Raw genomic sequence first — 22,718 nt, forward strand, 5'->3', positions numbered from 1 at the left:
TACCCGCTAATCCCTCTAACCTACGCATCTCAGGACACTAAGGGGCAATTTTAGCATGGCCAATCAACCTAACCCGCACATCTTTGGATTGTGGGAGGAAACCAGAGCACTCGGAGGAAACCCACGCAGAAATGAGGAGAATGTGCAAACTCCAAACAGACAGTGACCCAAGCCGGGAATCGAACCCAGGTCCCTGGTGCTGTGAAGCAGCAGTGCTAACCACTGTGCTACCGGGCCGCCCAAAGAAAAGGTCCTTCGGCCCATCGAGTCTGTACCAACTAAACTACTCTAAATCTACACTAATCCCACTTTCCAGTACTTGCCCACGGCCTTGAACGTTATGTTATTTCAAATGTTTATCCATGTGCTTTTTAAAGCTTGGGAGGTCTCCCGCCTCTACTACACTCCCAGGCAGGGCATTCCAGACTCCCATTATCCTATGGGTTAAAAGCTTGTTCCTTAAATCCTTCAAAACCTCCTGCCCCACACCTTAAATTTATGCTCCCTTGTTATTGATCCTTCAACTAAGGGGAACAGTTGCTGCCTATCCATACTCCTCATAATCTTATACACCTCAATCAGGTCCCCCCTCAGCCTTTTCTGCTCTAAAGAAAACAACCCGAACGTTTCCAAACTCTCCTCATAGCTCAAATATTTCATCCCAGTCAGCATCCTGGTGAATCACCTCTGAAACACACTCCAGTACAATCATGTCCTTCCAATGCCGACCAGAACTGCACACAGTACTCCAGCTATGGCCTAACCCAAGTTTTGTACAGCTCCAAAATAACTTCCCTGCTCTTATAATCTATGTCACAATTGATAAAGGCAAGTGTCCTATATGCCTCCTTAACCACCCTATTAACATGGCCTGCCACCTTCAGGGATCTGTTGACAAGCACTCCAAGATCTCACTGTTCTTCTGGGCTTCCTAGTGTCACTGAGTACTCCTTGTCTTGTTACTCCTTCCAAAGTGCATCACCTCACACATTTCAGAGTTAAATTCCACCTCATAGAACCATAGAATCCCTACAATGCAGAAGGATGCCATTCGGCCCATCGAGTCTGCACCAACTCTCTGACAGAGTATCTTACCCAGGCCCTCTCCTCTGCCCTATCCCTGTAACCCCACGCATTTACCATGGCTAATCCATATAACCTACACATGTTGGGACACTAAGAGGCAATTTACCATGATTAATCCACCTAACCTGCACATTTTTGGACTGTGGGAGGACACGTGGAACACCTGGAGGAAACCCATGCAGGGGAGAACGTGGAAACTCCACACAGGGAGTCACCCAAGGCCAGAAGTGAACTTGGGTCCCTGATGCTGTGCGGCAGCATTGCCAACCACTGTGCCGCCCCTGTCATTGATCTGCCCATCTGACCAACCCACCTATATCTTTTTGCAACCTAAGGCCTTCTTCCTCATTATTAACCACCCTGCCAATCTTTGAGTTATCACTTGATGGTGAACTCACACAGCCAAGCACTTTCTTACTTACCTGCTGTTTTCCCAGTCTGGTCCTGCAGTCTTCAGCCAAATTTGTCTATTTGAAGCTAATTTTAATGTTCCAGCAGCCCCAGAGGAGTACATCTGCTTTTGCTCAGGATTTGCACTGGAGATAGCTAATGGATAACTAAATAGACTGCTCTGTACAATCTGGGGAATTCAGTTTAAGAGCATTACCCATCCTATGAGGTCAGAAATTGGAACATGCCATGAGGTGAGATTGGATCTCTGTTGTCAAGGAATGGATGATGCCTGACCAGATGCCAAACCAGTCAATCAGGCAGGCTTTTGGTTGAGGAACCAGTCAAGGACAAAAGAAGCAGACCACGTAGTTAGAAAATTACTTCCTGATTTACTATCCAAAACCCCATTCTACCCCTGCTTCCCAACTCCTCCAAACCCATCCTGGCCAATGTAATCTGCCCTTGTTAATATCCAGGCCAATATGTGTCTGATGCTAATAACATATATATCTTCCTGAGCAAAAATACCCTACAAATCATTACCATTTAATATTCTTTCTTCAATTATATGGAGAGGGAAAATGGATTGACTGGATTGCTATATAGCCAACCAGTATGAGCTTGATGGGTCAAATGGCCTACTACTGTCCAATTCACCTGAGATTCCAATTTCTTCCTTGGTTATTTGCAATAGCTTCAACCTATTCTGGCTGTGGAAAAGTTAATTACTTTCATACTTTGCATCTGCCATTCCATTACTTTGCAGTATCTCTTGGTGCTCCAATCTTTTTGTCCTGTATAAACACCCATGCTTACCTTCTCAGTCATTGATGGTAGTCATGCTGAGATCCATAACAATGAATTGCTCTAGGAGATCACCAAAAAAATTGGATTTTAAAAAGGGGAAAAAAATAACAATATGGGAAGAAATCTGTATTCAGGATAATGATGCCTGCTTTAGAAAAAACAAATAGAAATTTCCTTGCTTCTGAAATTTCAGAATGTAATGATGTACAACAAAACCCTGTCACTGTAGTGGAATGGTTGTAATGGAAAGACTGCTAACAGTGAAGACTTTTCAACCTGATTTATTTAATAGTCCATATATGAGATGTGGTGACGCGATGGCGCAGACCTGCCTCACAGCACCAGGGACCCAGATTCGATTCCGGCCGCAGGTGACTGTCTGTGTGGAGTTTGTACGCTCTCCCCATGTGGGTTTCCTCCAGGTGCTCCTGTTCCACCAGGCGCTCCCGAGGTCAACGCACATTTCCGTTGTATGCCCCTCGCCTGCTCCAATTCCATGGTGCGCGGGGCGGTAGCGTTCCGGCGCATTTTTCCCTTTGTGGGGGAGACTAGAATGAGGGGAAATAGTTTAAAAATAAGGGGTCTCCCATTTAAGATGGTGAAGAGGACAAATGTTTTCTCTCAGAGGCTCATGAGTCTCTTTAACTCTGTTCCCCAGAGTGGGAGAGGCAGTGTCATTCAATATTTTCAAGGTAGAGGCGGATAGATTCTTGACCAACAAGGGAGTTAATGGATATCAGGGACAGACAGGAAAGTAGAATTGAGGCCACAATCAGGTCAGCCATAACCTTATTTGATAGCAGAGCAGGCTCGAGGGGCAAATGTTGCATGCGTATGCGAGGTTGCCTGGGAGTTGTCAAGATTCTTACATCCTCAGTTACTTCCTGGTGCCTGGGATCTTTGAGGGGCCAGAAAGCCCGCTGGGATAGTTCCTGGGGGATGAGTGCTACCCACTTAAACACTGGCTAATGACTCCAGTGCGTCGCCCTCAGATTCCAGTTGAGGGAAGGTACAGTGCTGATCACGCCAGCACATGCTCCCTCACAGAGTAGACCATAGGACTTCTTAACATGCGATTCAGATGCCTGGAATATTCTGGTGGTTCTCTACACCAGAGAGTTTCCCGCATGGTCGCAGTGCCTTTCACAATCTGATTATGCAGGGATGAGGGCCTGCCACAGGGTGAACTGGGGGAAGAGAATCTCTCCTTGGAAAGTGCAATGGTGGTGTTGTGAAAGTTTTGTTGAGAGAGTGAGTGTTGATATGTGTTCCCTGTGACTAAGTGTGTGAGATCCGTGAAGAGAGAAACTGTTTGAGCACATGATGCAATGCTGAGGTTTGATCGTGGAAGGAGCTGAGAGAGGACTTACCCTGGCAGAGCGGATGAAGTTGGTGAGAGTTGTAGCTGACATGCCACGTTTCCTTCATCTTCTAAGAAAGTAGAGGCGTTGATGGGCTTTCTTAACTATAGCGTCGGCATGGGGGGGACCAGGACAGGTTGTTGGCGACCTGGACACCTAAAAACTTGATGCTCCTGACCCTTTCTACTTCGTCTCCATTGATTTAGACAGGGGCCTGTCCTCCACTACACTTCCTGAAGTCAATGACTACCTCCTTCGTTTTGTTGAGGCAGAGATTATTGTCGTCACATCAGATGGTGATGGGAGAGGCGCTAATGTTTTTTCCATCACATGGCTGACCAGGAATCTCTCCTGCTCTTACTGCTGCCAATAGTGTGTGTTGGAAGGATTTACAGGTTGATATCGACCTGTTTGGCCACATTATGAATGCATCTTTCTTGGCTATAATATCCTGAGGATGGAACTCAAAATTGGAGCTTGGGGCTCCGAAGCAAACACGTTACCCATTGCACCACAAGATTTCCTTCTATGAATTGTCCACTTCCAGGCAGGTGGCAGCTACGCTGACCTCCTGCGCAAGGGCCTCCCATGCCGGACAGGTGAGGTTGGTGTGCTTCTTCGAGCCGTCGCTGGGGTACAGCACATGCCTGTGGGCCTGGACTCCATGAATAAGGATCCTGGTAGTGAAAGCACCTCTTCACGAGGCTGCCAATCTCTTCCCGCTGGGTTGCTGACATCCTGCCCAGTTTGGTGAAGGCAGGTGGGCTGGACGGCTGATATGCGTGTGCTGGACTGGCGTTTAAATATGGCAGCAAGACCTTTGAACCTGCCGGCTGACAGCAATAGGCAGATAATCCATTGCTGGCCTGCTGGGTGATTCAGAGGGGAGTTCTGTGCATAATTAATGAGGCTCCAAGCACAGGAGCAGGATTCCGCCATTCTGGTTGGCGGGACAGGTGCTGCTGGAGCCTCCCGCCATCGCACTTCATCTCAAAATATGTGAGAATTCCACCCTCTGTTTCTCTATCCGCACATGCTGCTAAACCTGCTGAGGTTTTCCAGCATTTTCTATTTTTATTTATGAATAGGGAAATAAGATTAGATGAAAGTTCGTAGGAGGTTCATACAAGACATGACACCAATCTAGGTCATTTGGGCTGACTAGCCTGTCTGGGTGCTGTAAGTTTCATGTAATATGTAGTATTTTGACAGTCATCTGCTGTGTGAATTAAGCACAACAGGATTTCAGGGATCTGTCTTTCATTACATGAATAAAATCCTCTAGCTTCACTTTCACAGTTTGACATTGTCTCAACTTTTTCCTGTGTTACAGCATCCTAGTAATTTAACAAAAAACATTCCATATAGAGAAGTTCACACTCACCACCAAGCCTGCAGGAAAATGAAATGACGATAGAGGCCATATGCATCGACCTTACTAACTGCAAGAGTTATGAATATTAGAGCTTTTTTATATGGATAAGAAAAGTCCAGATGCCGCATAACTCTTTGATCATAGAGAAAGAAGAAAGAATGAGAAAGAGAGAGCAACTGCCATATGTTATCCTCTGTATATCTGAATCATCGACATTTTTGACAACTGAATAGTAAGGTTGCCACCGTGGGTCTGTGCTATGAAGCTTACAAGGCAATGTTGGTAAAGATTTCTTAAGATAAACCCAAATAAAGGAACCAGCAATGGGTTATCTCACATCATGCCTGAGTATTTCCAACACATTACAATGGATGTTGTATTAAAGATAACAAAATACCCTATATGCCATTTTTGGAAGTGGCACATGTTGATATTATGGGAATGGTGCACAATTTATAGAAGGAAATCTTGTGGTGCAATGGGTAACGTGTTTGCTTCGGAGCCCCAAGCTCCAATTTTGAGTTCCACTCCCAGGGTATTATGGCCAAGAAAGATGCATTCATACTGTGGCCAAACAGGTCAATATCAACCTGTAAATCCTTCCAACACACACTAGTGGCAGCAGGAAGAGCAGGAGAGATTCCTGGTCAGCCATGTGATGGAAAAAACATTAGCGCCTCTACCATCTCCATCTGGAACGACGACAATAATCTCTGCCTCAACAAAACGAAGGAGGTAGTTATTGACTTCAGGAAGTGTAGTGGAGGACAGGCCCCTGTCTAATCAATGGGGATGAAGTAGAAATGGTCGAGAGTTTCAAGTCTTTAGGTGTCCAGGTCGCCAACAACCTGTCCTGGTCCCTCCATGCCGAGGCTATAGTTAAGAAAGCCCATCAACGCCTCTACTTTCTCAGGAGACTAAGGAAATTTGGCATGTCCACCACGACTCTCACCAACTTTTACAGATTCGCCAGAGGAAGTATTCTTTCTGGTTGTATCACAGCTTGGTATGGCTCCTACTCTGTCCAAGACTGCAATAAACTACAAAGGGTCATGAACGAAACCCAGTCCATCACACAAACCAGCCTCCCATTCATTAACACTGTCTACACTTCTCGCTGCCTCAGAAAAGCAGCCAGCATAATGAAGGACCCCACACACCCCGGACATTCTCTCTTCCACCTGCTTCCATTGGGAAAAAGATACAACAGTCTGAGGACATATGCTAATCGACTCAAGAACAGCTTCTTTCCCTGCTGCCACCAGACTTTTGATTGGACCTACCTTGCATTAAGTTGATCTTTCTCTACACCCTAGCTATGACTGTAACACTACATTCTGCACTCTCTCCTTTCCTTCTCTATGGACAGTATGTTTTTTTCTGTATAGCGCAGAAGAAACCATACTTCTCAATGTATGCTAATACCTGTGACAATAATAAATAAATCAAATGAAATCAAAATCATACTCCAGGCTACAACATGCATGTAAAAGTACATGGTGCTCAGATTCCCTGAGGGAATTGTAACACCACTACCATACAATTTCTATGGCTGCTGTACATGTCTGTTATGTTGAATAAATACATGCCAACTTCTCTGTTACCAAAATGGCATATTCTAATCTCAAATGTCAGTTACTATATACTATAAAGCAGAAAGCGTAAAGGTGCTGTAAGAAGTTAACAGTGAGATAAACACAGGTCATGTTCTACCAGCTATGATAAAAGCAGGGTCTCTACAATAAGAATCAGTTTAGGTTTATGTTGACAAAGAAGTGTTGGTATCGTAGCTACAGGGAATGAAATTGGTCTATACAAGCAATCTGAAACAGCAGTTGATTTTTCACTGTGACCGATCCTTTTTCCTTGAAAGTTCAGAGAATTGAAATTCAAACTCTCTTTGGAGACTTATTTGCTAGTCTCACTGTTGTTTCTACTCGACTTGAACTTAGAAATAAGACCATAAGACATAGGAGCAGAATTAGGCCACTCGGCCCATCGAGTCTCCTCCGCCATTCAATCATGGCTGATATTTTTCTCATCCCCATTCTCCTGCCTTTTCCCCATAACCCCTGATCCCCTTATTAATCAAGAACCTGTCTTTGCAATATTTTCCAAGTCAATGGAAAATAAAAACTGGCATATTAGAAAAGTCAGCGACTGATTTGCAGTGAGCCTGTGCTGCCAAATTTCACCGTCAAAGCTTCTTCGGAATGCTTTCATTTAAATCAGTTATGAGCAATGTCTCTGTTACTTTTCTCTACTGTGGCATAAAAATGTAATGATGAAGCTGAATCAGGCACAGTGGTTATACATATCTCAGTGCTGTGTTTCAGGCCTGATTGATGTTAATTGGATGAGCTGTCAGTGGTGTTCAGCCTCCACAGGCAACATGCCCATCTGAGGTAACAAAAGTTGAGCCTGGCTTGAATGCAAGTCCTGGAATGAGCAGGTGGGAGCAGTAATGGGAAGGGGATGGACAATGCTGTACTCTAGAGTCAGGCGAGCCAACAGCAACTGTAGGCAGCAGCCAGGGATGTGTGAAAAATTACCAAATATTTGGTTGGCCATCTATGAGGCATCCTTTCGGCATTGGATAGTAGCTTTGAAATTCATCTTGTTTCAACATCCTTAATTTCTACTCAAGTGAATGTATATTTTAAGAAAGGGACAATAATTACACTGAATCAGTCTTGTCGCTCTACGTTTGGGGACACAGGCCTGAATTTTACCAGGGGCATTGGGATCCTTATGTCACAGTATAAAGCAGCTCCTGAGCCCACATTGAGCCTGGACCCCCCTGGGCTGCCGTCTGGAGGCTGCCTCCATTTAGCTGGTGGCCTCCCCATCGGTGGACATTCAATTCATCATTGGAATTTTGTTAACAGTAGTGTAAAATTGTGCCTAATTGGATCTTTAATGACAGTTATCGGTGGCCTGTCTCCTTGGAGCAGGGAACCGCTCCATATCTGGATCCATTGATGGGAAACTACCTGGGCAGCAGCACCACATCTGGGAGCCAATCTGATGTAGCGCTGTGCGATACTGGCCGCACCACTTTCCTGGAGCCAATAAAATCCTGGTCATAGGAACAAGAGTTCCTTTGGCCAGGACATTCTCTCTTCCACCTTCTTCCATCGGGAAAAAGATACAAAAGTCTGAGGACATGTACCGACTCAAAAACAGCTTCTTCTCTGCTGACTTTTGAATGGACCTACCTCGCATTAAGCTGATCTTTCTCTGCAGCTTAGCTATGACTGTAACACTACATTCTGCACTCTCTCCTTTCCTTCCCTATGTACAGTAAGCTTTGTCTGTATAGTGCGCAAGAATCAATACTTTTCACTGTATACTAATACATGTGACAATAATAAATCAAATCAAAAGGAGTTGCTCATTCATCCTACAAGATTATTCTAATGGATAATGGCTGATCTGTACCTTAACTCCAGGCACCCATATCCTGGATACCCTTATCTAACAAAAATATATTTTCAAGATAAGATTAAAAAAGAACTGATAGTAACCCATGACCACTACCATCTCGAAGGACAAAGGCAGTAGACACATGAGAACACCACCACCTGGAAGCTCCCCTACAACCCACTCATCACCCGGACCTGGAAATATATCACTGTTCCTTCACTGTCACTGGGGCAAAATCCTGGAACTCCCTCCCTTAACCACACTGTGGATGCACTTTCATCACATGGATTGCAGTGGTTCAAGAAGGCAGCTCACCACCACCTACTCAAGGGCAATTAGGGATGGGCAATAAATGCAGCCAGCCACACCCACATCCCATGAATGAATAAAAAGCAAATTAGGGGTCAGTAAGAAGACCATCAAATAGTGTGTATAAATGGTCTATGCCACTATAGCAGAGTGTATGAAATGGACAGGCTTTTACAACTTTCTGCCATACCCCACTTCCCAACCCAAATAATCCTCAATACCAAAGCAGTTGTTTGGTATAGCTAGTCCCCTTAAGATCAGGTGGCCCCACCAACACATGCTTTATCTAGAAAGGATTAGTGTTTGTAAAGCAATGGGTGCAGTCTTTCTAGATTTCCAGTAAAACAGATATCGTGGAAGACTATCTCCTAGATTGGCACATGAGATGACCTCTCAAGAGAATGTTTCTTTCCAAATCGACAGGGAAATTTTTTTTAATGTAGATTACACACACACATCAATGCAAAATAAACATCTCCTCCAATTACTTGAATGATGAGCCACTAAACCTTTTGAGAAACAAGGTCAACTATATTTGGCACCCACCCACATTTCCATTGCTTCACTGGCATGATTGAGACTATAAAATTGTTAAACTAAGAGATTGCTACTTACTTTTCTTAAAAACCGTCCAGCGCCTATTGCCTTTCAACCACCTCTATCAAAATCCCATGAGAAATGGGAACATACAAATCTGTCATGACAGTGCAATGGAAAATATCCCCCAATTGTACATACAGCACCACTGTCGTGAAAGGATTAGCCAATCTAATCTAAGTCAATTCAAATGATCATACAACTGATTTAAATTCAGCCCATGGCTCCTTCAGCCCATAAATCAATGTCTGTAAAAGAGATTCAATATAGCGTAAATAGTAACTGGAAAAGAATCAATTTATCTTCCAAAATATTCCACATTCTATTTGTTTAATCTCACATGTTCAGGCGCTAAATGTAATACAGCGATGTTACACCAGAACACGAAGATGTGACAGGATGCAGATTTGGAAGAATTGGTGTGATTTGAGGGCAAACAGTGTAGCAAAAAGCCAAAATACTGTGGCTACTGGCAATCTGGAATAAAAACAGAAAATACTGGAAACACTCAGCAACTCAGGAAAGAAGGTAAGGTTAACGTTTCAAGTCTTATGACCCTTTTTCAGACCCCATCCTCTCAGCTGCCAGAGTAGCTGCACAAAGAGCAGGAAACTTGCTCTAAATATTCTCATTTAAAGAACAAAATATAAAATGGGAGAAGATTCAACAAAATTCCACAGCAGTGTGCTATTCCATTAATTTGTTTAAAAACAAATTCCTGCCTGAAAATCTTACTTCAAGTTGCAATGACTTTGACACATAGGCCGGAATTTTACTGGCATGCCCGCCCCGATTCCGAGGGCGGGCAAGGCTTGGAGAATGGCATTCTCCGTTGGCCTCTTGTGCTTTAAACTTTTTCACTGTAAATTCATAGCTCCACATTCACGATGGAAACTGCCATTGTAAACTTGTGACATCAGAATTATACTCACTCACCTTGGTTATGTGTCTCTTAAATCCTCAACCAGTACCACAGAGAAACTTCATCTAAATTAAGTTTCAGGAACAGAACGCGAGGGGAGAATTTAACTGGAAGAATAAACACATACTTATGAGCTAATGGATAACATAAAGCATCCATACCATCACCAACAAACTGCAGGAGAGCCAGGTCAATCTGACGTTTCCAAGGTGAGCTTTTCTGCAAAGCTATTCCATAACCAGTGGTCGAGAAAACATATCCACTGCCAATTGTCACAAGCTTGCAGCCTTCATCTCTTCCTGCCATGTAATTGAGCACTGCCGCGTCATATATGAATGCATCCAACTTTCTAAAATAAAAGAAATAAAATTACTGAAGCAGCATTGTCAGATTTTACAGGTGGGTGTTCCTGCAGGAAACATTCATGCATCATCACCGACATTTGAAAGCGCTGTCCTGCATGTAAAGAGAGTTAACTGCATCTGCCACTGAAAAGCCAAGAAGAGTTGAACTTGCAATGTGCAGGCTTTTTTGCCTTGTTAATAAATGACTTTGGCTGATCACATTCCACTTACTTTTACAAAATTATCTGAGTGCTTTTAACACTATTTCAGTACATTCTTGACAGTGTTGGATAATTTTTATGGGATGAAACTCTAGCATGATGGCACCACTAAGCACATCTTCCTCTCACACCCTGTCAGCATTCTGCAGGGACCACCCCCTCCATAACACACTGGTCCACTCCTCCATCACCCTGAACCCTTCAGCTCCTTCCTCCAGCACTCTCCCATGTAATCGCAGGAAGTGCAATACCTGTCCCTTTACCTCCTTCCTCCTCACTAGGGCCCAAAGACTCCTTTCAGGTGAAGCAGTGTTTCACTTGCACCTCCTTCAAGTTGGTCCACAGTGTTTGCTGCTCCCACTGCGGTCTCCTCTACATTGGAGAGACTAAACGCAGACTGGGTGACTGCTTTGTGGAACAGCTTCAGTCCATTCACAAGCATGATCCCAACCTTCCGGTCGCTTGTCATTTCAACTCAGCATCTTGCTCTCATGCCCACATATCCATCCTTGCCCGGCTGCAATCCTACAGTGATGCCCAAAGCAAACTGGAATAATAAGACTTTATCTTCTGATTAGGTACGTTACAACCTTCTGGACTCAACATCGAGGTCAACAACTTTGGACTGTGACCATTCCCCTCTGAGCTAACCTGGTGTTGTGAGACTTCTTACTGTGCTTATCTAGCTTCACCTTGAATGTGCCTATGTTGTTCACCTTATCTACAATGGTAGCAAGTTCCGCAATGTAGGCACATTCTAGGTAAAGAAGATTCTCCTGAATTCCACATTGGATTTATCAGTGACTATCTTATTTATATGGCCCATAGTTCTGATCTTGCCCCTAAATGAAACATCTTCAAATCCATTCGTGGTCTTAAAAACTTCCAGCAGATTCCACCTAAATTATATACAGTAGATTTAGGCCCTGGGTGGGATTGTGGTTGGTGCAGACTCAGTGGGCTGAATGGCCTCCTTCTGTACTGTAGGGATTCTATTGGTCTATGATTATAGATTGAGAGAATCTCCGACAAAGAAATTCCATTCATCTGTTTCAATCTGTGCACACTTTGTCTATGGAATCCCACTGTGTGCTGTCACACTTTAGTGCCAATTTTTTTCCATTATAAAGTGCTATTCTCATTCTTACAAACTGTCGATTTAAACCTGCTACATTGAAATGATGTCCTCTGTAGTACTTCACATTTGGACCTAACAGCCCCTCAGCCGGTACGACTGAGATTTTCCTATACTTGAATCATTTCCATTTGGCTCCAGTTCAGTGGAACATTATGTACTATATAAATGTAAACTGTTGTTGTTCAAATTGCTGTAAGGTTTGCTACTTAACAAATAATATATGATTAAAGTATCCCTGTAATATATTATCATATTGTTATATTGCATCAGAAAATTGTAATATATAACGATAAGGACAGAATGTATCATTTTAAAATGGAGACTGAATTACATCGCTGTGCTATGGTTCAGCGATCCCATGTCCTCTAAAACTACTTCACTCAAGGACCACACATGCCTTGGCTTTCCATGTGTAATAGCACAGACAATTGACTGGAATAAGAAAAGATTTAAATTCAGGAGACAGTGGCGAGTGGTAATGTCACTGGGCTAGTAATTCAGAGGCCTGGGCTAATGTTCTGGGGACAGTGGTTCCCATCGTGGCCGCTGGGGGAATTTAAATTTAATTAATAATCGTTGAATCATTACAGTGCAGAAAGAGGCCATTTGGTCCATCGAGTCTGTACTGACAACAATCCCACCCAGGCCCTATCCCTGTAACTCCACGTATTTACCCTGCTAATCCCACTAACTTTAAGGGGCAATTTAGCATGGCCAATCCACCTAATCGGCACATCTTTGGACTGCAGAAGGAAACTGGAGCACCCGGAGAAAACCCACGCATGCATGGGGAGAATATGCAGACTCCGCACAGTCATCCGAGGCCGGAATTGAACCCGGGTCCCTGGCACTGTGAGGTAGCAGTGCTAACCATTGTGCCACCGTGCCGCCCTAATCTTGAATTGAAAAGTTAGTCTCAGTCATGGTGACCACAAAACCTTTGTAAATTATCATAAGACCCTTCTGGTTCACTATTGTCCTTTAGGGAAGGAAATCTGCCATCCTTAACTGCTTTGGCTAGATGTGACACAAGATCTCCAGTAACATGGTTGACTCTTCACAGGCCTTTGAAATGCTGTGGCAAGCCACACGGTTCAGGGATAATTAGGTATGGACAACAAATGCTGGCCATGTTCATAACACACACATCCCATGAAAGAATATATATTTAAAAAGTGAGTTTCAAATACATCCTTTTGCTTTGCATTCCTATCATAACAATGGGTGTAATCTTGTGGAGGCAATGGGTGTTTCGGCCCTTTATCACCCCTTTTTGTGAGGGCCTGCTACATCTTGTGCCAATCAGGCATTTAACAAGTCAGCTGTTTGCCTTCTCCTGGAATCAAGGACCCAGGGTGGGTTCTTCCCACTGAAAGGAACCAACCAATCAGAGGCCAGCAGCTCCTCTGTACTCAGCAGTGCCACCTAAGGGACCCATTACACAGGTGAGTAATGGCGGGGGGGAGGTCATGGTGTGGGTGGCATCAGGTGGATGTAACCAGCAGCAGGAGCAGGCGTGGGGGGATGGTTTTCAGTGACCCCTGCACCCTTCTCAATGCTGGTTCCCTCAATCAGGCTCTGAGTGTCTTTGAATGAGGGCCAACCCTCACCTCTAGAAGTCTGAAAGTAAACATGTCCAGAGCTTGCTTGCCGTGCTCCCACATGATAAGACCCCTGTTTGCTGTTGGGTTAATACCAGTGGCAGCAGGATGAGCCCCTTAAGTGGGGAATAATCAGCACAGAGCCAGGGTCCCCACTTACCACCCTCTGTCTCAATTAAATACATCCCCTGCCATCAAACTTGCCTTCGGGGAGGATACAAAATTCCAACTTGGAATTGATAAGCCATTCGTGAAAGACAGGAACCCAAATCTTGTGCTCTCACTGGTGGCAAGCTTGGAGGTGGGAGGGGCAATTATTTAGGTGGGATGGTGGCATACCAAAACACAACTGTCTTCCCAGCTGTGCCAGAATTAAGTGCTGGGCAGGAAGGTCCATGGAAAACCTTTCCACCCCATCATTTATTGAGGCTCTTAAGTGGCTATTAAATTACCACTAAAGGGCTTCATCCCACTGCTGCTAGTATTAACCCAGGTGCAGCCGGGACTGTCGCTATGCAACATACAAGACTGTGGAGTCAGCTTATCACCTCGAGGGTTGGGGGGGAGGGAGATGTCCCATGATCAAAAGTCCTCCTGCTTCCAGAGCCCACCCACCATCCTTAATTGGATGATGATGGTAATCAATTGGCCAGTCCAGGGAAACTCATATCAAATGACTGTTTCCCATACAGTCCAGACTCCTGATAGCTCACTTGGACCTAAGGGCAGTGTTCTGGGAAAATCCCGATCTAGTTGTTTAATTAGAACATTGCCTTCCCCTGAAGATGGTTCATACTGGATCTGTCCTGATGAGTGACAACACTGTCTTTGGATCCAGAACCACGTTAGTTTGGAGGGTATAATCAGGGCTTTTGTTGCAATACGGTGAAAATTATAGTCCAATAAAGACATTTCTTTTAATTCTGAACAGAATAAGTCATCTAACTGCAAAACCTAAGGTATTAACAATGAATGCCTGAGATAATTGCTTATTCCTTATGAAAAGAAATCCTCGGATTGGCAAAAATTGAACTGAATATGTAATAGCATATAATTATTTGTTAATTGTGTTTCCTTTCTGGGTAATTTTCATTGAAAGTTAAGTCAATTTTATGTATTGCAGTTCCATAATTTGTGGAAATAAAATAAAACATGAATACTTTCCTGATGGATAAAAAATGTGAGTTCCAGCATATAAAAATAAATGATAATATTTTGGGGAAAATATGGGGCAATTTATGTTATAGTGCGACTGAAATTTGTAATTGGATACTTGATGCCAAAACAAATCAAAGTACACTGTTTACTTATAGTAATAATGTCAGGCATTTTGCTGAACAAATCTCATTAGGGAAAATATTGGTATATAGTCACTGATGGGTTTTTTTAATCTCTTATATGTCACTCGAGCAGTTTTGTACAAGTAATTCTCACTCTCTCCACTTTCTGTGAAGAAATGTAAAATTTGATCACATGATACAACTCTTAGCAGTCAAAAGCATTCAATAGCAGTATAACATACAATGCCAGTATTTTCCCCAAAAGACCAACTATTATAATTTAATTTTATATTCTAGAATTGTATCTGAACATTTGGAAAGTGACTATTTCTCACACTAATTAATGACTCACCCACAAATCAACTCAAAAATGGGGGGGACTGCAGCGGGATGGGAAAATCCCGCCGGCGCGAACGGCCGTAACATTCCAGCCTGGGTGTTTTCAGCCAGGCATTCCTCTTGATTTCATCAGTGGGTCGAATTAATTTAGTAGATCATTAACTTCAGCGATAAACAAGCATTCTCCTGTTTTTGGGAAACAGGAATTGCGGGCCCCTCAAATAATTCTTGTTCTGACCCAGTTCATTTCCTTTCTGTAATTCCCTGATCCACAAAAATAGGCGATAAGGTAAGTTGTGAGAGGAATACAAACAGTTTACAAAGTGATATTGATAGGTTAAGTAATTGGGCAAAAAGTTGGCAAATGGAGTATAATGTGGGAAATGTGAAGTTGTTCATTTTGGAAGGGAGAACAAAAGAACAGAGTATTATTTAACTGGAGAAGAATTGCAGATAGCTGTTACACAAAGGAACTTGGGAGTACTTGTGCACGCAACACAGAAAGCTAACACACAGATGCAGCAGATAATCAGGAAGGCTAATGGAATGTTGGCCCTTATTTCAAGCAGGTTGGAGCGTAAAAGTAGGGAAGTCTTGCTGCAACTGTACAAGGTATTGGTGAGACCACATCTGGAATGTGAGCAGTTTTGGTCTCCTTATTTAAGGAAATATATTATTTCATTGGAGGCAGTTCAGGGAAGGCTCACTAGGACAGTACGGTAGCATAGTGGTTACAACTGCTGCTTCACAGCGCCAGGGACCCAGTTTTGATTCCCGGCTTAGGTCACTGTCTGTGTGGAGTCTGCATGTTCTCCCCGTGTCTGCGTGGGTTTCCTCCGGGTGCTCCGGTTTCCTCCCACATTCTGAAAGACGTGCTGGCTAGGTGCATTGACCCGAACAGGCGACATGGGGAATTTCCCAGTAACTTCATTGCAGTGTTAATGTAAGCCTTACTTGTGCCTAATAAATAAACTTTAGGATGATCCCCGGTATGGAGGGATTGTCTTATGAGGAAAGGTTCAACAGGTTGGGACTCTACTCATTGGAATTTAGAAGACTGAGAAGGATCTTATTGAAATATATTCTTAAGGGGTTTGACAGGGTAAATGCTGAGAGGATGTTTCCTCTCATGGGAGAGTTTAGGACAGGGGACATAGTGTCAGAATAAAGGGAAGCCTATTAAAGACTGAGAGGAGGAGGAATTTCTTCTTTCAGAGGGTTGTGAGTTTTTGGAACTCCTTGCCAAAGAGAGCCATGGGGGCAGAGTCCTTGAGGGACGTTTTCCCATCCCGCCCACCATGGAAATTCTAGCGGGTGAGGGGGAGGACCATGCAAAGGTCGATTGACTTCAGGTGGGATTCAGGCCGAACAACCTACTCCTGTTCCTATTTCTTATGATCTTATGATCCATGCCCATATAATTCTTTTCGCTTGACTGCCAACTCTCTCTTTTTGGTGCTGTTCTTTCCACAAGTTTACTGGAAAACAGTCTGGGGAAATAAAATTAGAGTAGATAATTCTATTTAAACAGCTATCACTGGCAGGGATATGAAGGGGCAAACAACTTTCTTCTGTACTGTGAATTCTGTAATTTATTCTGTTCTACTCTATTTCGTATTGCTTCCACATCAGGGGAGGAGGAAGTTGTGCCATTTGCCTTCTTTACATCAACAGCACATTTGGTTAACAAATTTAAATACCTCTTCTTACACAGCCCGTGTTAGTGCCCACGTGCCATTTTGTGGTGGGCTGCTTTTGACTGTTAAGAGCTGTATCATTTCATAGAATCACAGAATCCATACAGTACAGAAGAGCTCATTCTGCCCTCAAGTCTGTACTTGTCTTTCTGACAGAGTAACTTACCCAGGCCCTCTTCCCCATCCTATCCCCGTTACCCCACACATTTACCATGACAAATCCATCTAACCTACACATCTTGGGACATAACAGTAATTTAGCATGGCCAATCCACCTAACTGCACATCTTTGGACTGTGGGAGGAAACTGGAGCACCCAGAGGAAACCCACGCAGACAGTCACCCAAGGTCAGAATTGAACCTAGATCCATGGAGCTGTGAGGCAGCAATGCTAACCATTTGCTCAAATCTTACATTTCTTCACAGAAATTTCAGTTCAAAATAAAAGATAGGAGAATTATTTTTACAAAACAAGTTATTAGGAGACAAACTGAGACAAAGATAAAGTGAGACATGGTGAAATGTTTCATAAAAAATAAATGCAAAATAAGAAAGGTCTATATAGGCGGCACAGTAGCACAGTGGTTAGCACTGCTGCTTCACAGCTCCAAGGACCTGGGTTCAATTCCCGGCTTGGGTCTCTGTCTGTGTAGAGTTTGCGCATTCTCCTCGTGTCTGCGTGTGTTTCCTCCGGGTGCTCCGGTTTCCTCCCACAGTCCAAAGATGTGCGGGTTAGGTTCATTGGCCATGCTAAAATTCCCCCTTAGTGTCCTGAGGTGCGTAGGTTAGAGAGATTAACGGGTAAAATATATGGGGGTAGGGCTTGGGTGGGATTGTGGTCAGTGCAGACTCGATGGGCCAAATGGCCTCTTTCTGTAGGGTTTCTATGGAATTCTATGGAATAACCTTTGGTTATGTTCTTGTGGTGTATGTTTCAAAGTAAATGAATGATTAACTTTCTATAGAATGAACTATTTGCACTGAGTGGAACAAATCATTTTAAAAGATCATTATGTCTTTATAGATATTGACATTATTGATCAGACAATGTGGTAGTCAATTTTACTAATCAAATTTTTATTTCTCCTGTTGCTGTCAGACCTAATGAGTATTTCGAGCATTTCCTGTTTTTATTGCTGATCAATGACTTTAAATTGGGAATTTCTAGTTAGATTTTAAAATTTTCAGTCCTAAAGACTACCAATTTGTTTCTCTTTCATTTTATGGTGCAAGTTGAATCTACTGAAAATTAGTTGCATAGTTCTAGTGAACCAATGTAAATATATATATATATATTTAATAAAATTGAAATATCATTCCGTTGTACTATACCACACTGGGGTGCTTGAATGTTAAGAAATTATCATGAGTATGTCTTGAAGTCTTCAGTAACCTTCTGGACAATGTTCACAATTGTTACCTAAAACAATCCCACTACGGCAGATGGTGGAATTTGAATTCCACAAAAAATATCTGGAATTCAGAATCATGACCATGAAACCATTGTCGATTGTTGGAAAAACCCAACCTATCTGGTTCACTAATGTTCTTTAGGGAAGAAAATCTGTTGTTGTTACCTAGTCTGGTCTAGCGCCACAGTAATCTGGTTGACTCTCAACTGCCCCCTGAACAAAGGCAACTAGGGATGGGCAATAAATGCTGGCCAGCCAACGACACCCATGTCCCACAAATGAATAGAAAATAAATATAGATGACTCTTTTACTCTAAAGTACAAGGCCACACTTGAAACTAGTGCAATCAGACAACAGCTGGTTTTTTTGTGCCATTTTTGGTAGAATGCACATTGCCTTTCGCTTATCATCAGGGAATAGTTCAAGAAATCTAAAGATTTGAAGCCATTTGAGATCACAAACAACCAGAATCCGACCATTGAGGCCCAAAGCAAACCACGTAGATATTCTTTGTGACATTATTCACAGAGGACAAAGTTACCAAATGAAAAGATAGAATAAATAATTGAAAGGGCGTTATCGGTGTAGCTTTAATGACCTAGCTGGAAATCTGCTGCACAGGTGACAGTGAACTCACTGTACATACCTCACCCTCCACCCTCTACCCTAACCCCAGCAGACATTCCAACATCAGGATTTTTACAGTAGAGTTTACAGAACCTATCCAGCAGTCAGTTTGGGAGTGAAAAAATATTACCAGGACTGTATCTCTCGAGGCTGTCAATATTTTTATTTTTTCACATTGTAAACCTTGCTGGTGCAAACAACTTAATTAATTTTTAATTTGCCTTCCATTTCTTTAGCAATGTTGAGTGGCATAGGAGTGATAGTTCTCTAGACACCAGGCATTGCTAAGACATTTATGAAGGAAAATAATGAGAATGGGAATAGTTCCAGTATTAATATTTATTTGATAACAAACTGCTCCCCTATTGTGGGGTAGTATCCTAGGCCAACTATCTTCAGCTGCTCCATCATAAGGTCAGAGTAAGAATATTTGCTGATGATTGCATGATGTTCCGCACCATTCGCAATTCTTCAGACATAAAGTAGTGCGTGCATAAATGAAGCAAGACCTGGACAACATTCAGGCTTGGACTGATAAGTGGCAAGTAACATTCACACCACATAAATGTTAGATGTTGACCATCTCCAACAAGAGAGAATTCAACCATCACCCCTTGACATTCAATGGCATTTTCATCATTGAGTCCTCCACCAACAACATCCTGGGGGTTACCATTGACCAGAAACTAGCCATATAAACACTGTCACAACAAGGACAGATCAATCAGAGGCTAGGATTTCTGTGGCAAGTAACTCACCTCATGACTCCCAAAGCCCATCCACCAACTTCAAGGCACAAGTTAGACATGATGGAATATTCTCCGCTTGTCTGGATGAGTGCAGATCCTACAATTCTCAAGGAGCTTGACACTATCTAGGACAAAGCAGCCTGTTTGATTGGCAAACCATCCAGCACCTTCAGTGCCTATTCCTTTCACCACTGATAGGCTGCGGGAGCAGTGTGTACCACTTACAGAATGCACTGCAGCAACTCACAAAGGTACCTTCAAAACCCATAACTTTAGAAAGACAAAGGCAGCAGACACATGGGAACATTGCCACCTGCAACTTTCCCTCCATCACACTACCCTGACTTGGAAATATATCGCTATTCCTTGATTGTCACTGGATCAAAATCCTGGAACTCCCTCCCTAACCGCACTGTGGGTGTACCTACACCGCACGGACTGCAGTGGTTCAAGAAGTTGACTCACCACCACCTTCTCAAGGCAAATTAGGGAAGGGTAATAAAAATGCTGGCCTAGGCAGCAACTCGCATGTCCTGTGAAAAATAATTTTAAAATTCTCTATCCTTCCATAATCTGGACAAAAGTTCAAAGCCTGTGTCGATCCCACTATATTTTATATGGAAAAATAAATATTTTAGACACATGAGATTTATATCCGAGTGTGAAAATGCTTCAACCATATCACAAGATATTTTATTCTGTTTATTAGGCCCTAAGGTATTTTCTTGTATTCCTGGTGAGAGTTGACATATTCTGCCAATACAGCATTCTTCTATAGTTAAGCACTGCACAATGTCCAAGAGTGGTCTCCCATCTAGAAACTCTTAGAGTCATAGTCATAGAGTCATAGAGGTTTACAGTATGAAAACAGGCCCTTCGGCCCAACTTGTCTATGCTGCCCTTTTTTTTAGAAACCCCTAATCTAATCCCAATTGCTCGCATTTGGCCCATATCCCTCTATACCCATCGTACCCATGTAACTATCTAAATGCTTTTTAAAAGATAAAATTGTACCCGCCTCTACTACTACCTCTGGCAGCTTGTTCCAGACACTCACCATCCTCTGTGTGAAAAAACTGCCCCTCTGGACACTTTTGTATCTCTCCCCTCTCACCTTAAACCTATGCCCTCTAGTTTTAGACTCCCCTACCTTTGCATTTTCCTTGCAATTTCACTCCCTCTTTTTCACTGGACCCTTTCCCTGATTGACTCAGCTGTAATCAGGAAGGTGCTGCATGGAGAATATGACAGTGTATCATCTCTCCTCCTTTAAGTCCCTCTTTAAAACCTGCCTCTTTGACCAAGTTTTCAATCGCCTGTCCTATCATCCCCTCATGTGGCTCGATGTCTGTCGCTGCTCCTGTAAAACGCCGTAGGGAATTTTACTGTGTCAGGGACACCAGATAAATGGAAACTATTATTCAGTTAAGTGGACACTGCACTATGATAATGACTTTGGACCATATTTTTTAAATTTTACAAAACATTTACAAAATTCTGCAAGGCAGATGACAAGAAACATCTTTTGTAATGGATTGGTAGGCGCCATTCTGCTGCAACAAACTGGAAAAGTACATTCCGCAGTTTAATACCGTGCAAAGTCACAAAGCATTGTCTGAAACTTTCAATCCATTGATTGTTACTAGTTTTTTAAAAAAACCTAAGGCCTCAGCACCTAACAAAGAGCCAGAGTTTGATAAATTAGTTGTCAGTTTATTCAGGCTTGCAGCTAATGTGATTGCCAAGTCTACTGCCAACTTAATTAATTTTTCCTCCAATGTAGGCCAGCTACCAAAGGAATGAAAGATTGCTGGAAAAACAAATCCTTTCGCTGTTCTCAATAATTAACGACTGAATTCATTTTTCTTTTGCTTTCAGGTTTGTGATTATTATTTTTTCCCCTTTAGACAGATAATAATCTTAATGGTATTAATATTAGCTGGAGTTCAGAACAAAGAGGCATAACCTTAAAATTAGGCCATTCAGGGTGATGTCAGGAAGCATTTGTTCACACAAAGAACAGTGGAAATCTGGAACGCTCACATCCAAAAAATTGTCAAGTATGAGGGGTCAATTATTATAGAATAGAATCATAGAAACCTTACAGTGCAGAAGGAGGCCATTTGGCCTATCAAGCCTGCACCAACAGCAATCCCACCCAGGCCCCATCCCTGTAACCCCATGTATTTATCCTGCTAATCCCCCTGACACTAAGGGGCAATTTAGTATGACCAATCCACCTAAGCTGCACATGTTTGGACTGTAGGAGGAAACTGGAGCACCCAGAGGAAACCCACGCAGACACGGGGAGAATGTGCAAACTCCACACAGACAGTCACCCGAGGCCGGAATTGAATCCGGGTCCCTGGTGCTGTGCTAACCATCGTGCTGCCCAAATTATAAACTTGAAACCTGGCATCGATAGATATTTGTTAGGCAAGAGGAATAATAGTTATGAACAAGGTGGGTAGAAGGAGTTAAGATACATGTGACTATCATCTGATTGCATGGCAGAACAGGCTCGAGGGGATCAACAGCCTGCGTTGGCTCCTATGTTCATCATTCTGGCTTTTATTATTACTGATGGTTTTATTATGTTAAGTCTGATTTAACTTTGAAGAATGAAGCATATATGCTGCAGCAAATGTGGTGTCTTGCTAAAGGACTAATTTACCAATCTGTCCTACACCTCATTGGGGTTTTGAAATTGTCTCTCACAAACTATTGCAATATGCAAAACATTGCAAATTGATTTTCAATGAATAAACAGTGTAGGTTTACAACAGAACCCCCCCCCCGCGACTGCAGGTATTTCCCTTCTCTTTTCACTATTCCTCAGGTAGACATTAATAAAAGGCTCAAAATGTTTCAGCAAAATCACACAGCACTTTCTTCAAGTTCGGAAGAAATTGGACCAGACAGAGTAGAACACAAGAAGAAAAATGCTCCCACAGGAGACAGCGAAATAAAATCAAGGTACTACCGAGGAGTGATGAGGCTAATTTTAAGATAAGGACATAAATTAGGGCAGAG

At 42.8% G+C, this 22,718-nt stretch overlaps 1 protein-coding gene across 1 annotated transcript in view; it reads right to left on the reverse strand.

Moving 5' to 3' along the window:
• grin2aa (glutamate receptor, ionotropic, N-methyl D-aspartate 2A, a) overlaps nt 1-22,718 on the reverse strand; it is a 327,307-nt gene that overhangs the window by 27,114 nt on the left and 277,475 nt on the right. The window contains exon 12 of the mRNA XM_078239844.1: nt 10,438-10,625. Coding sequence (XP_078095970.1) covers nt 10,438-10,625 — 188 coding nt within the window. The remainder of the gene's footprint in view (nt 1-10,437; nt 10,626-22,718) is intronic.

The sequence above is a fragment of the Mustelus asterias genome, chromosome 23 (genome assembly GCF_964213995.1).
Source record: "Mustelus asterias chromosome 23, sMusAst1.hap1.1, whole genome shotgun sequence".
Classification (NCBI taxonomy): domain Eukaryota; kingdom Metazoa; phylum Chordata; class Chondrichthyes; order Carcharhiniformes; family Triakidae; genus Mustelus; species Mustelus asterias.